General features: G+C 34.2%; 1 protein-coding gene across 1 annotated transcript in view; it reads left to right on the top strand.

The window, feature by feature from the left end:
- The window catches only part of TOMM70 (translocase of outer mitochondrial membrane 70), a 31,291-nt gene that overhangs the window by 14,062 nt on the left and 1,057 nt on the right, over positions 1 to 16,172 (top strand). Inside the window, exons 3-11 of the mRNA XM_032477807.1 lie at positions 366 to 492; positions 2,168 to 2,277; positions 4,849 to 4,997; positions 7,239 to 7,446; positions 9,741 to 9,875; positions 10,919 to 11,026; positions 11,871 to 11,987; positions 14,355 to 14,452; positions 15,057 to 15,179. Of these exons, the coding sequence (XP_032333698.1) occupies positions 366 to 492; positions 2,168 to 2,277; positions 4,849 to 4,997; positions 7,239 to 7,446; positions 9,741 to 9,875; positions 10,919 to 11,026; positions 11,871 to 11,987; positions 14,355 to 14,452; positions 15,057 to 15,179 (1,175 nt within the window). The remainder of the gene's footprint in view (positions 1 to 365; positions 493 to 2,167; positions 2,278 to 4,848; positions 4,998 to 7,238; positions 7,447 to 9,740; positions 9,876 to 10,918; positions 11,027 to 11,870; positions 11,988 to 14,354; positions 14,453 to 15,056; positions 15,180 to 16,172) is intronic.

Raw genomic sequence — 16,172 nt, 5'->3', positions numbered from 1 at the left:
TGGGGGGAGTGTGGATCCATATCACAAGTGGAGGGTTGGCCTTTAATGAAGAGGGTTGCTTCCTTAGTTTTCACAGAAGGAGATGGTATGATCATATAGATGCAGGTAGGTTTATAGATTTGGTGGTAGAAAGATGGCTTAAGTATGTCCTTTACCTATTGTAAAAAAAATCAGGTTGCTTATCTCTACTACAGTTATTTATATGAGCTATTATAATGTATGTGGGTATTAATTCTTTGTATGAATTGGGAATATTTTTTCCTTTTGTGGGACTCTTAATACTTGTCCTTTTAAGTTTAGAAAACTGATTCCTGTTGAACAGTGCTTCCTTTAGTGTGACTTTTTTTTAATACTTTCAATTACAGCAAAAATGGAAAGAGGTGGCACAAGATTGTACAAAGGCTGTTGAACTAAATCCCAAATATGTGAAAGCTCTCTTTAGACGTGCAAAAGCCCACGAGAAGCTAGACAATAAGAAGGAATGTTTAGAAGGTGAGGGTGTTTTTGTGTTTACATATGAAAGTTACTAAAGGCTGTGTATTCGTTGGTAAATTTATATGAAACTGCCTCTGAGTAGAGAAGTCAGTTTTATTTAAGCTTGACTCTTCCCCAGTTGAGACTTTGTTTTCTAGTTTAAATTGAGATTGCTGATACTTGAGCACTGTCTCTGTTCCCAGCTATGGAATTAAATGATTTAGAGTTTGGAATTAAATGGTTTATATACCACACATTTTAAACTTGGCAGTTAATGAGCATCGGTGTAATTTCATGAATAAGAAATCAGAAAAGAGGTTTTAGTGAGTGATACTGTTTCTAGGTTTCTGCGTATTTTCAGTTAATATCCTATATAAATATGAAATAATTTTGAGGTAGATCATTAAAGAAAACATTTGTTTTTTGCTTTTGGCATTTTCAAACATTATTGTATACTCAATTAGGAATTATGTAATTGATACAAAGCATCAAGTGATTTTGCCATTCTCAGTAAATACTGTAAATATTCCTTGGTCTCTAACTGGTTGTATCTGCTGCCAAAACTCAATTAGGGTATTGGCTAATTACTGGCTTTTAAAGTACATTCTTCTAGGTGATGTGGAGCTAAACCAAAATACGATTTCAACAGTCTAAACATGCTTTCTGCTGCATATTTAAATCTGCTTTAAAAGCATCAATAATCAGAAATTTATCTGTAATTATTTTAATAACATTATTATTTAAAAGGAAAAGGCTGTTTTATTTATTTATTTTTAAAAATCTGGATTACCAAGTGAGAGTGGTTTAGAGAATATTTTGGAGCATTTTAGAGAATAACGAAGAACATTGCACTTTGGTGGTGGGTGGAAGGAATGTTGCTTTGGAAAAGAGAATTCTGAGTTTTGAACCAGACCTTGAAATTATTAAGAGATAATTGTAGAGAAGAGTTTAAGTGGATTTTAGATAGGAGAAATGGGATGGGAAAAAGTCGTTGACATTGGCACTAGCCAGATGACCAGGGGAACAGACAGCAGACTGACTTGTTTGGAGGAGCAAGGATGTGGAATAGTGAGAAACTGAGTTCAGAAAGAGAGGGGACAGCCATTGTTGCGTACTTTGAATGAAAAGTTGAGAAGTTAAGGAAACACTGATCTTTTAAATTTCAAATCACTCTATATTGAGCTGTCGCATAGCCAGATTAAAATGGTATTTTGAAGCAGATTTAATTGACAGCTCTGTGGACAGGATGTCTTTGGAGACAAGGCTTACTAACCCTAACCCTGAGGCATACAAAAAAAAAAAAAAAAAAAAAGACCAGACTTGAGAGAACCACATTATGTTGATTTGGCCTTTACTTACTGGTCAGAAGAGAATATTCCTGGATTACCTGTTTTATTTACTGTGTACAATGCTAGAGTGGTGAGAAACATCACAAATCATGCAGTATAGTCTCTTTCATTTCACAAGTGAGGCAAGTGAATCCCAGAGAAGTGGGGTGACTTTCTGAACTTTGAGTTTGGTCATAGAGTGTATAAAACTATAAAGTGTTAAGAATCAGTTTATTGGAAATGAAATTGACAGCCACATAAGGCTATGAATTTAGTCTGGCTTTCTGTGGTAACATTGAACCCATTTGATATTGCTAATCATCTCTGCAGTAATTTCACACTTTTGTTTTTTCCACCATTTCTAGATGTCACTGCTGTGTGTATATTAGAAGGTTTCCAAAATCAACAAAGCATGCTCTTAGCTGATAAAGTTCTTAAACTTCTTGGAAAAGAGAAAGCCAAAGAAAAATACAAGGTAAATTAATCTGAGATGGTTAATAGATGGAGGATACATTGTGAATGATCATTTCTAATTTATACTGTTAAACTTGGGCATGATGGTAACAGGTGAAATTAGATCTGAATTATATTTATTTTTCCTGTAATCTTGGGCTTTTGTGGCTTATCTTTTTAAAATGAGAATGTAGACTATGTCCAGTGTTGTACGTGGAGAATATTGAAAGAAGTCATATGTATTAGAGGTTGCCAAACAGTGGCTTATGGGCCAAATCTAGTCTACCACGTGTTTTTATAAATAACATCCCAATAATGTTTTATTGGAACTTAGCCATTCACATACTGTTTTTGGCTGCTTTTAAGCTACAACAGCAGAGTGGAGTGGTTGTGACAGAGACTGTATGGCATATCTGAGCTTTTACAGAAAAAATCTGCCAGCCCATGTCCATTAAAGTTTTAAAAGGCATACTGTATAAACTGGCATTGGTTTTACACAGCTAGTAGTAGGTGGTTTAATTCAAGAAGGATTTATTGAACATAGCTCCAAAGTGGGCATTTTAGAAGGGTGAGGTCAAAGACATAGTCCTTGCCCTTAAAGAATTACAGTTTAATGAGAAAGACATTAATAAGTGTAAAAGGCATAATACAGTGAAGTGGCATGGAGGGATATAAGTAGAGGGCTGTGGGAGTACCACAGGCATCACTAAACATCACTAGAGATTTTCTGTTAAATTTTATAATATCAAGGCAATTGTTCCTTTTTTCTTTAATAATAACTTGCTTTTCTCTTAAATAGATTTTAATAGTATCTTTGTATTTTTAATTTTACATTTCTGAATATTAGCTGAGTTAAACAGTTAAAACAGGTTTCTTCACTGCAGGATTTTGATGTGCTAGTATGTGTTGTGAATCTCAAAGAGGAATATAGCTATAGTGGTTCTCAGTCTCTTTAACTACGGAAACTTTTTTCTTCCCTTCAGCATCTTAGAGAACTGGTGCTCCTCAAAACATTTTGCAAAATATCATGTTAGAATCTCACAAATTGAACCTTTAAGAAACCTAGTTTCCTCGTGTATACTTATGCAGTGCTATTGTTGGGTAATTATACTGGTTTGACTGAAGAGTAGTAAGTATAAGATAACCTACATTTACATAGATTCCAAATTAGTTTCCACATATTTTCTAGTCTGTTTGTATTCCACTTTGTAATTTGCAAGATACTTTCCATTTTATTTTTATTTTTATAATAACCCTATAAGATGAATAATGCCATTATTTTTATTGCTATTTTAGAGATGAGAAAACTGAGAGTGACATGTGCAAGGTCACTTACGTAATAAGTGGCAGAGCTAGAATTTGTATCTTGTTCCTTTGATGCTTAAGTCCATTACGAGTAAAATATTGTTTTCATTTTAAATTAATATGTAACTCTGTGTGAAAGGGAAGTGGTAGCTTCATTTCTAAGCTGAAATAGGAAACTAAAAGACATTATTGATTTACTCAGCTTCAGTAAGTGCTATTTAAATTTCTATTTAAACTTTTTCCCTGAAGTGGTAAATGATTGCCATTTATATATTCCTACTCAGAGTCTTTAGTGAAATACTTAAAATTAGGCATATTTCTATCAGTTGGTGGGTGATTATTTGACTTAAAATAGTTTTTATTTATATAATCCTTATTTAAGACACATTGAATCTTTTCCCAGGGAGAGCACAAAAATATGGGTTTTCTGTTAGGGTTCCTATTCGGTTTTCTTCTTTTCCAGTTTCATCTATCTTAGAGTAGGTCATTTACTTACAAAGCCAGATTCCCTTATTTTTTCCTCCTTCAAATACAAAGACATTAAATCTACCAAAATAACAGAATGGGTATTTGTTATACATACAGCTTAGAATATCATATTTCCATTCTAAAATCTTTGGGTTGAATTTTGTAGATAAAGGATCCAAAATATGTTATGAGAGCCCTTTGGCTATGTTAGTCCCTCTTCCCTGTTCCTTTAAAACTTTATCATCTTAAATATAATAAGAAGAAACAAAATACTTCTACAATTATGAATCAGGTTGCCATGTGAAAAAGTTGTAATTAAAACAGGAAATGTGATTTTATTCTGACTTTCAGTGGCATTTACTGTAATGGAGATCTTCAGTTGCAAGACAAGTTGAGGACAAATGAAAGCCTGTGGTAAATGGACTTAACATTTTAGCACCTGTGTAAGGCATGGTCTTGAGTAGTAAATGGAGATGGTACTCTTCTAGGACGGGAACCAGAAGGAGATAACATAGCAGTTACCTGCCTCCTGTGTTCCAGATTTCACCTTCTTTTAGTGAGTGGTTCTGAGAGTCCTTGACATTTTTCATCTCTGGAGAGGGGAAAGGCTCTCATTTAAAACCTACTTTGAACAGCTGGGACTGGCAGCTTTACCATTTCCACTGCCTATTTCCCTATGGTTTGGAGCCTGATATTCTTCAGTTATTTGAAAATGAGATTCTCATTTTTTATGACAGTGGTTCTCAGTCGTCTACAAATGTACCTGCTTCTTTGGTTAGTGTTTTCTATTTTGATATATTTAAATATGATTAAATCACAGAATCGTGAACCTCTGATGCCATCTCCGCAGTTTATCAAATCTTACTTCAGTTCTTTCACGGATGATATAATTTCTCAGCCAATGCTTAAAGGAGAGAAGTCTGATGAAGATAAAGACAAGGAAGGGGAGGCTCTAGAAGTGAAAGAAAAGTAAGTGTGTTGAGCATGGTATCTGCTTAATGTTTTGGGGGAGGGGGGTATAGTGGGAGTTTTTTGCTGCCATAGAGCCAGAGTGGGACTCTGAGTCATCTCCCAAATAATCTATTCATAGGTAGATATAAATATAATAAAATTATATAATAATGATATAGTAATAAAAATACTTCTTTTCTCACACATGTCTGTTACATCACTGGTGACTCAAGGTTTTACTGCCAAGAGTCTGCCCTGCTTTTAAGGTCCCACGTGATATTCCCAAGAGGACTCCCAGTGAGTCAAGCGATTGATTGTATTTGAATAGGGGCACTAACTTAAAAATGATTGTGTAGCTCAATATCCAGATGTCTTAGTGCAAGGAAGTTCATAATTTCTAGTTTTTAGGAGTGCTGAAAAGAGTGCCTTTCTTCAAGGTTTTTTCTCCTTGCCCAGGAAAATGCCATTTGGGTTTGTGTTTGCTCCTGTGGAGAGTTGAAACCGAAGTAAAAGATGCTATGTTTATAACTGGAGCTCAAGTGATAAAATATAATATATAAGCCATCCAGCCTGCTTATCCATTTATATTTATCCAGTACTTTTATTTTGCTGTTGAGGCTAACTCTCCTCTCTAAGAGAAGGTACAGCATTATTGCCAACATGACATTTTCTAATGAGTTTGGAAGAAAAGGGAATACTATTCCCATAGCAAAGCATAATTTTTGCATCTGTAGCATATTGGAAGGCTTAAGGAAAAAGATTGTTTTTGATTTGTATCTCCCAATTTTTCTACCATTGTTGGCCACCTTTTAAAGGAAGATATGCATAACTGTGACAAGATGTTCAAACTTGAGTTAGTTGATAAGCAATCTCTTTAGAAAATTGTGGATATAAAGTAAGTGTTTAAGATGATGCCAATAATTGCCTCTTCTGGTTAGGAAATAGTCCTTGTTCCAGAAAAACTGCAATGAAGTTAATACCATTATTCTAAAAGCTATGTTGAGAGGTGGCAGGACATAGCTATCTCTCACCAGAACACTAATTAGAACTGGACTGAAGTTTTTGAATTCCATTGTACTCTGAGCCTTAGCTTCATCATTTTTCAAATGGGGCTTCATAATTACCTTTGAGGTTTATTGTGAGGTTTAGAGGTCATGTTTGTGAGCATCTAACCCTTAGGTTCTCAATAAATAGGAACTTTTACTACTTCCAATCTGACAATAATTATTTTGTCTTACCTTGGTGACCTGAGGAATAATACTAGAGTGCAGGGAATATTAGAATGTAATTATAGAAAAGGTTAGCACAGAGTTTATAAGATTTTGGCTGGCATAACTTTTAAGTCACTTGCCAGTTTTCTCCATTCAGAATATGTAGCAAATGAAATGAGAAAATGTAATTTACAGTGTCTTATATTTGTAAGACCCCTTAAAGGTCGTCTAGTGTAAATTCCTTTTCAGTTAAAAAAATTCCTTTTACAAGCATCATCAATAAAAGTCGTCATCTTATAAGAGTGATGCTATCATGGTCACTACTTTTTAAAAAGTATTTTCTTTAAGTCCTATTTGATGGAAGAGTATTCCTTTAAGTTTGCTGCTTTAATATTTCCACCTGTTCATTCTAGGTCTGTTCTTTTAGGTGAAACAGCACAACTTTGGGATGAGAGCCTTTCATATATTTCCCTGCCTCCAGTTCTTGCTCCCTTGCAGCCCGTTTTCCACAACACAGCCAGAGTGATCTTTACAAAGTACAATTTGGGTCACACTTCCTCCCTTGGGCTCTGTGACCCTAAACTCACTTGATTGTTTTCTATTTCTCTGTTCTTTCTGTTAGTCATAAAGTAACTGTTGAGTGCCATCAGTGTGCCACAGATAAGTAGGTGAATAAGACAGGATCTTTCCCTGTGCTGCATATCAGTCTGTCATTAGCTCATCTTTTCATGTATCTAGATGTTGAAGCCTAGGTAATAACCTAAGGTTTCTGCCATTTTCTCTGCTGTTGCCTTTTTAAAAACTCTTTCCTAGGCAGCAAGAAAATCCCAGTCTGCATCAAAAATCCTAATCTGTTACCCCCTGCTCCACTCCAGTCCCACACTGGCTGGTTAGCTTGTTAAGGGGATAAGGATGACTTCTTAACTCAGGTATACTAAATGTGGCAAGTTTTAGCATTTGATCCTTCCTTAGTAATTTTTTATGCTCAGTCTACTAGTAATAAATAATAAAATTTGTTAGTAATTTTCTTTGCTCATTTTATTTTCAGTTCTGGATATTTAAAGGCCAAACAGTATATGGAAGAAGAAAACTATGATAAAATCATAAGTGAATGCTCAAAAGAAATAGATGCTCAAGGCAAATACATGGCAGAAGCATTATTACTACGAGCTACCTTCTACCTGCTTATTGGCAACGCCAACGCGGCCAAACCAGATTTAGATAAGGTCATCAGCTTGAAAGAAGCTAATGTGAAGGTACATTTAAAACTGTGTGTATGTGAATGTGAGAAAATTAGTAATAAAAATGAGACATTTATATATGTTTTGCCAAATTTTTGGCATTTCAGTTGCCATTCTCCAAAAGATTATTTTTGACTTGGAAGGAACTACAACTAGATGACAGAGTTGGTGCAGTCAAACTACAACAAGCATCAGTGATAGTTATCTTCACCTGGGAAAGGGTTTTTTTCCTGTAGCGTCTGGTTGCTTCAGGTTCCCCACATATCTTCTGCCTGCAGTATTGGCCTGTATTTAGGTAAGGGTAGGGGTGCTGTTATAGGTAATATATAGTAGTGCTGTTATAGGTAATATTGTAAATAATATGCGATATGCAGTACAAGGCTATAAAATGAATTTAATAAAAGGAACACATTTAATATATTCTGAAAGATTTTATGTTACATGAGGAAAAAACAGGTCCTAAAAAATATGATATAGAAATATATTGAAATATACCAAAAATTTTTTGCATTTGTATGGTTGGAACAGCTTTTCATTTTCTAAGTGTTCTTATGTGTATGTAGTTATTTTCATAATTAAGATTTGGTGGAGGGTCTGTTGAATTATATAAGCTTTCTACTCGGTGTAACAGAAGCAGAGTTTAGCCACCAATTGACTATATTCCTTGCTAGTTAGTTAAAATCTCTGGTTCCTCACTGAATTAAATGAACTCTGGTTTTGTTCACCTCCAAATGAATCATTCATGTATTTTATGGAAAATGAGTTTTTAAGCCCTAAGTATTTGTTAGCAAATTAACTTCTTTTAAACAAAAGTATTTAAGTATTTGTTGAAAGTTCCTTTCAAATTGGTGAGACTTTTGAGTTGAAGTTACCCTGGTAATAATTATCTTTATTTCCTGCTGATTTTCCTGCTGATTGAAAATATGTTATTACATGTTTTTGTTCTCATTGTGGGGCAGTCTTGTTTGTTTCATTGAAGAAGACATTTGTACATACTTTTGCCTTGAAAAAAATTTGGGGGAAGAATCCTGTTTCTTATTTCATGATCATGGCTTTTTGTTTTAATGCCAAATTGTAATGATGCCTGTCATATGCCACGTACAAAAATTAGCTCAAAATGGATCAGAGACCTAAACATAAGAGCCAAAACTATAAGACTTGCAGAAGAAAATATAGGAAGAAATCTTCAATACTTTAGATTAAGCAGTGTTTCCTTAGGTAGGACATCAAAAGCACACATGACCAAAAAAAAAAAAAAGAAAGGAAAACACATTCCACAGAATGGGAGAAAATATTCACAAATCATAAATCAGATAAGGGGCTTGTATCCTGAATATATTAAAGAACTCTTCTTACAACTCAACAATAAAAAGTCAGCCTAATATAAAAATAGGCAAAGGATCTGAATTTCTCCAAAGAATATGTACAACTGGTCAATAAGAATATGAAAAGATGCTTAGCATCATTAGCCATTTGGAAATGTAAATCAAAGTCTCAATGATGTATCACTTTATACCCACTAGAATAGCTATAATCAGAAAATTGAACAATTAAAAGTATTGGTGTAGACGTGGAGAAATTGGAACTCTTATGCATTGCTGGTAAGACTATAAAATGGTAAAGTCTTTTTGGAAACTAGTCTGGGAATTCCTCAAAAGGTTGAACATAGAGTTACTGTGTGACCCAGCAATTCTTCTCCTAGGTATAATATACTCAAGAGAATTGAATACATAATGTCAATACAAAAAGCTTATACATGAGAGTTCATAGCAGCATTATTCATAATAGCCAAAACATAGAAGCAGCTCAAATGTTCATCACCTGATGAACAGATAAATAAAATGTGATATGTCTGTACAGTGGAATATTATTCAGCCATTTAAAATAATGACATACTGTTACATGCTACAAGATAGATGAACCTTGAAAACATTATGCTATGTGAGAGAAGTCAGACACAAAAAGACCTCATGATATACAATTCCATTTATATGAAATGTCTAGAATATACAAAACCATAGAAATAGTAAGTACATTGATGGTTTCCAGGGACTGAGGATTAGGAGAGAAATAGGCAGTGCCTGCTAATTTGTATGAGGTTTCTTTTGGGGGTGGTGAATATGTTCTAGAATTAGATAGTGGTAATGGTTACACAATCCTGAATATACTTAAAATGACTGGCTTATATACTTTTTAAGGGGTTCGCTTTATGGTATGTGAATTAAATCTCAACAAAGCTGTTATTTAAAAAAAACTAAATTAGAATACAAAGTAGTAGCAATGAATCTTGTCTTATTTTCGGCATATAGCTTCGAGCAAATGCTCTCATCAAAAGAGGCAGCATGTACATGCAGCAGCAGCAGCCTTTGCTGTCCACTCAGGATTTTAACATGGCTGCCGACATTGATCCTCAAAATGCAGATGTTTATCACCACCGAGGACAGGTAAATTAATTTTCTTATCAAGAATTCTGATCTTTGAATTGAGAAATTTGATGTCATTTTTGAGAATGTCGACGTTTTCTCATATCACTTCCAATAGCTGTGAACAAAGTATTACAGTGATTTACAGTTTGGGTTGGCATTTATTTAGTCCCATCTTGAACATTTGTCCTTATAATTTTGGTATTTCCATTAAAAAAAAAAGAGAGAGAGAGAGAGAAGAGGATGGCCATAAATGTTGGCTTGCCGGTTCAAGTTTGTTTTTCAGATGATTCTGGTTCATAGGTTTTCAATGAGTAAAACATTAAAAATGTAGTGAGCATTTTGAGTTAATGCTAGAATCAACAGAATGATTTTTGTAGGCTTCTTGCTGTAAGGAAGTATTAACCTGGACGATCCAGACAGTACCACAAAAATCTTCTGAATGGAGTTTTATAACATGCATATTTTCTTTTAGTAAAAATATGTAGTGAAGAAAACAGTTCCCAGTTTCAGCCTCATCTGGAGAAAACATGGCTTTATAATTTGCTTGTTTGACATGGCTTCTTGGAATGCATTAGAGTGGGAAGTATGGGCTAATCCATATAATGACAGAAAAGCTCAAGTTCTCTCTAACGGAGAATTTTACCTAATATTTCTGTCTGATGGGTCTTAAGAAGTGTTGCGAAAATCGTAAAATTCTTGATATTTTGATCCTTACTGGTAGTACCTTAAGATTAATTTGAAAGGTTATTATCTAATGTTTGATCTACTTTGAAGTTTTGAAGTACAGAGATATTTCATTTTCTAGAAGAGAAATCATTTAACAGTGATCAAAAATAGTAGGTTTATAGTGCTTTTTAAAAAACTAGACACTCGTTTTAAGTTTTAGAATCTTTCCTTTAAAATTAGAAGATCTTTCTAGTTCATTATTTCTAGAAACTAATTCAATATTGAATAATTTCATGCTTAGCATTATGCTGAGCTGTAATAAGAGACACGGGACATACTTAACTGGTATAGTTACTATTTTGAACTGCGTTTATTTATGTATTTCTTTTCCTTAGCTGAAAATACTGCTTGATCAAGTTGAAGAAGCAGTGGCAGATTTTGATGAATGTATTAGATTAAGACCTGAGTCTGCTCTGGCACAAGCTCAGAAATGTTTTGCATTGGTAGGTTCTCCTTTCTTTTGTATTTTCCTGAACGTCGGTATTTCCCATTGTTAACAAAAATGAGTATCTCATTGCCTTCAGAATCATCTGTTTTCCCCAAAGGATGACTAACAGGTAGAAAAATATGTCCGTTTAGGGAAATAGAAGTGTATATGCTACTTAAGGTACTGCTCCTCTATTTCTCTGGATGTTTTATTTAAATTCATGTTGATAGGTGTTTGTCCCTGATTTTATGCCCCCCTAAACAGCACTGTTCTCCCTACTTCTCTATCATAAACCAGTACAGAGAACCACATAACTCATCTCTCATTTTGCATTTGTAGAGCTATTAATATTCAGAAACACAAAGCTGAAAATCAGGTAAAATAAGGCCATTTCTAATGAAATAATGAGATACTTCCAGTTAGCCCTATAGCTTGAGTCCTAAAAGAATTTCCCTCCTAAAGAAAGAAGTCAGGTCACAAACACATACATAGTATTGACGAAAAATGTTATTAGATGATGGAGCTTTATAACATTTTTAGTAAAGTGATAATAAATTATACTGGATTTAAAATTCCCTTCCTTATATGTAAAGCTAACTTCTGACAAGTTAGTCTGGCTTCTAGAGTACTGAGCACCTTGAAGTTGTAGCGTGGCAGTGAAGTGCTACTTGTACGTAGTCTTTGGATCCCTACTCCAGAGGTATTTCTGTGGAACCCTTTTAGATGCAGCAAATTATTTTAGCAGATTGCCAGCTTTTCTGGAAATATTTATGTAATTTTGTGTGACTTTTATAATAGGTTAACATTTCCTGAGCTTTTGAGTTCTTGATTTGACAGGCCTGTTTTGATTTTTTACACAGTATCGCCAGGCATATACGGGAAACAATTCTTCGCAAATCCAAGCAGCTATGAAAGGTTTTGAAGAGGTTATAAAGAAATTTCCAAGGTGTGCTGAAGGCTATGCATTATATGCCCAGGTAAGTGTCATTTTTCAAATTTTTTCAGTTTCCAGTCCGTTTTTAAAGAGCTGCATTCATATGTTGACTCTTAGGATAGAAATCAGAAAACAGTGCTTCCTTGGTTACAGCTTCTGTGGAAGCAGATGGCTTTGTTCTTGCTTTGTTTCTCCTGGTCCCCAGGATGGTCCTGAATCACCTTGAGAAGGCCTACTCTGTTATACAGTTTGAAAACCATGGCCCTAAACTCAACATGGGGAAGCTTAAATAGAGTATTTCCCTCATGTTTTCATTTGGATTGGATTTGCCAGTTTAAATTACCTTAGGAAAATGTACTATATGTAATTGGTGGGGAAAGTGTCCTTGGTAAGGGTTTTCTTTGTATTTGTTCACTATTCCTTTAAATGGTTAGAGAGTCTGTAACCACTCATTTTAATTTCTCTGTAATTTGTCTAAAATTCTTGAGGCTTTCCTTAGTTTAGGATTGAAGCTATGGGAAGTAGGATTTGAATTTGAATTATTTTCACTTTTTAATTGTAGTCTGGTCTTTGAAAACTTTAAGTCATCCATTGAAAATGATTAGCTTCTTCTAGCCACAGTTAGAGTTTTTCCTCTAACTAAATGATCTCTGAATGACTGTTTTCTTTAAGTCTAAGTTGAAAGCTGCTTTTTGAGAAACCAGCCATCTCAAAACTCCATCTATATATTTTCTATCTTAATTTCTTTATGCTATCTTTAGTGAAGTTATAAGAAAAGTTCCATAGAGAAACTTTTTGAGGGCTTATTGAGAGGGACTTTGAAAAGATTGATTTCTGTTGGATCTGTTCTTTCAAAGGCCTACACATTACTACATTATTAGGGGTTGAAATTCTGAAGTATGAAGTACAACCCAGGAGTTCTTTAACCTCAGTTTGAAATCTCATCTATTCAGTCTTTGTTCATATAATTCCTAGACAGAATGACGATAATAGAAAGATGAAACGTTGGTTGCTGACTGCATGCTCAATTAATTAATTGTGAAAGCATGTACTATATAAAATTTTATAGAATGTATAGAAGTTGAAATAGGATAAATGCACATTATAATTGTATGATATTTGTATTGAGTAGGCCCACTTGGGTTTAGACTTTATATTTAATTAGGAACAAATCAGAAAGTGACAGCAGCATCCTCATCACTGAGATGAAATTCAGAAGGGCTTTTTTGGTGCAGATTTCTATAAGCAGCTGAAAGAGCAAAGGCCACTGACTAGCTTTCAAAGAAACCAATACCAGGAACAACTCTTTTGCAGAGGTTTCCTAATTGCATATTTCTCTGTTAATTGTGTTAACTTCAAAACAGGTTTTGCCTTACTTGAGCATCTTCTTACCAGTACTTAGCATTATTACAAGTCTGTTTACACTACAATGTCTAACCTTTGGTCCTGCTTCTGATGTGGTCTTCACTGTATATAGTAACTTTTTATTTATATATAGAGTTATATACAGTTATATAGCATAACCTTTTTCCTGAACTCAACCTTGAGCTTAGGTGCTGGCAAACTCTCAGAGTTAAAGTTTGAACATGATCTGGAATCCACATAACCAAGCCTTCCATTTCTGCCATGGAATTTGCCTTAAAACAATTGATTGTAGCTGCTTTTTTTCCTTTTATCAGTCATTTTTAAGGAATGACTGATAACAGTTAGCATACATACCTGAACTTACCCTTCCAAGTGAGTATTGTCTTAAAGTAATTCCCTTAGGATGTTTTATGATAAACTATGAATAAATACATGAATGTACCTGTGAGAATCTGATATTAGAACTGGCACCAACACTGGGATTTTCTGTATTCTACAGTTTTTCTTAATCTCCTATTGAGAGGGCAGTTAAGATTTCATATTTATAACAATGCTATGTAAAACCCCAGTAATTAAGATGAAACTTTTTTCTTTTAATTGAAGTACAGTCAGTTATAGCATGTCAATTTCTGATGTACAGTACAATGTCCCAGTCATGCATATACATACACATATTGGTTTTTGTATTTTTTTATTAAAGGTTATTACAAGATATTGAATATAGTTCCCGATGCTATACAGAAGAAATTTTTTTAATCTATTTTTTTATATAGTGGCTAACGTTTGCAAATCTCAAACTCTCAAATTTACCCCTTCCCACCCCCTTTCCCCTGGTAACCATAAGATTGTTTACTATGTCTGCAAGTCTGTTTCTATTTATTTTGTAGATGAGTTCATTAACATTTTAAATAAGTTTATATCCCCAGAACATAATTTGGTAATGAATGGTTAAATGAAGTAAATTTTAGTAATTGATAAGCAATATACTTTTCACTGCTTAGGGTGACAGTTAACCTAAATTTAACTGAAGTATCTCTTCAAATAGGCATTAACAGATCAACAACAGTTTGGTAAAGCTGATGAAATGTATGATAAGTGTATTGATTTGGAACCAGATAATGCCACAACATATGTTCATAAAGGGTATGTATTTTTGTGGTTCTATTTGTTCCAGAAGAAACTAAATTTCTTGCATAGTAATAAGATGGATTTCTTTTGGTCATTGAGGAAGGGGACTGAGAGAGAGTATGATTGAGTTAATTGACAAATTTCTTAATGTTCTGGATGTTTCACTATTTTTTTTTGAAGTTTTACTTATGTTTCATTCTTATATAACAATTAGTAAATACGCTATTTCACTCTAGCTTAAGGATTTCAGTTCTGAACATCCTGTCAAGTGTTAGTTATATCAAAATAGAAAACGCGAGAAATAAGTTTTTCCTGTCCTAGTGTACTTGAATTATCATTTTAAAGCTTCATTTAAATTTATACAAAGTAAAACATTAAGCTATGCAAGGTAACTTAATATAGAGCCTAGACCATTGGATACTCTTCTCATAATAAGAAATTCAGACTACAAAACCAATATAAATTGAAAAAAAAAATTGATGCTGATTTTATATTGTTTTAGACTTTGTTTTTCCTTGTAAATTAAATTATAAATTCATTGAAGCAGAAATTGAGCCCTGCTTTTATTCCTGGTGATACTGGGCCATGGTCACATCTGAGTGCTGTTTTGCATTTGCAGTTTACTTCAACTTCAGTGGAAGCAAGATCTGGATAGAGGTTTGGAGCTTATCAGCAAGGCTATTGAAATTGACAATAAATGTGATTTTGCATATGAAACCATGGGAACTATTGAAGTACAAAGGTAACTTCTAGAGTCTGTCCTTAAGAAATTTAGGGCAGCTCCGCAGATATTTATTTTTTAATTTTCTCATTATAGATAAGTTATTGTCAATACTCATTAAATTTTTAAGTCTTAGTATGTTACGCCTTTGGGGGCAAGATTTCCTTGAAGCTATACAACTTTGACTTGTTTCATTTTTCCAATTTAAAAATCACACTTAAAAAAGTTGTTTAAATCACGTATATGCATTAGAAAGGGAAACTTGATCTTTTTCTAATACCTGTTTGTTCTTTCCTCTTGTCACTTGTATTATTTCCATTGGAGGGAGAAAAAAACATCCACAGTGTACTTACGCAGTAAGGGTAGCGTAAGGATTGGCAGCCAGGGTGCCCGAAGATCTAGATCCTGCCACAGCCAAACTGCATCATCACCTCTGAGTGCAGAGTTTTCTTTAAAATCAAGGAGTTGGATAAGATTTTGTGCAGTTCTGACTTCCCCATAACTTCATGTCTTCTGTAAATGTTTGTTCAGAGTTGCATTTGAGCTCCATTAACAGAGGACAGCTGTTTATGCCGTAGAATGTAGTGTAGTATACCATCTTGATACTGGTGTTGCCATCTGTTTGAGAACTCTAGGCCAGCTACTGAACTTCAGGTGTTTTCCAAATATTAGTTCAGTTGATCTAGTCTTTATAAAGTTTGAGGTTTTGTGATCCTCAATTTAATTAAAGAGTGTAGAAATCAGTGCCCAGACTGGTTGAGTTAATAGGGTTGCCTGGTGAGCCAGCAGTAGAAAGAGGATATAAACCCACATTTCACTGATGCCAAAGTAACTGATCTTGCCACCACCACTTATTAGGAACCAGTAGGAGTTGTCTTAATTACCTGTCATTCAGTCCCTCCTGAGTCTTCTCTCTCTCTGCTCCAGAGTAGGCAGAATATATATAGGCTGAGGAAAATTTTTGTGATTCTTTTGAACCATTCTATACTGTGACTTGCATGTAAATATTAAATT

Source organism: Camelus ferus, chromosome 1 (genome assembly GCF_009834535.1).
Source record: "Camelus ferus isolate YT-003-E chromosome 1, BCGSAC_Cfer_1.0, whole genome shotgun sequence".
Taxonomy (NCBI): Eukaryota; Metazoa; Chordata; class Mammalia; order Artiodactyla; family Camelidae; genus Camelus; species Camelus ferus.
The sequence above is the reverse complement of the archived record's forward strand: the minus strand, read 5'-3'. Positions and strand labels throughout refer to the sequence as shown.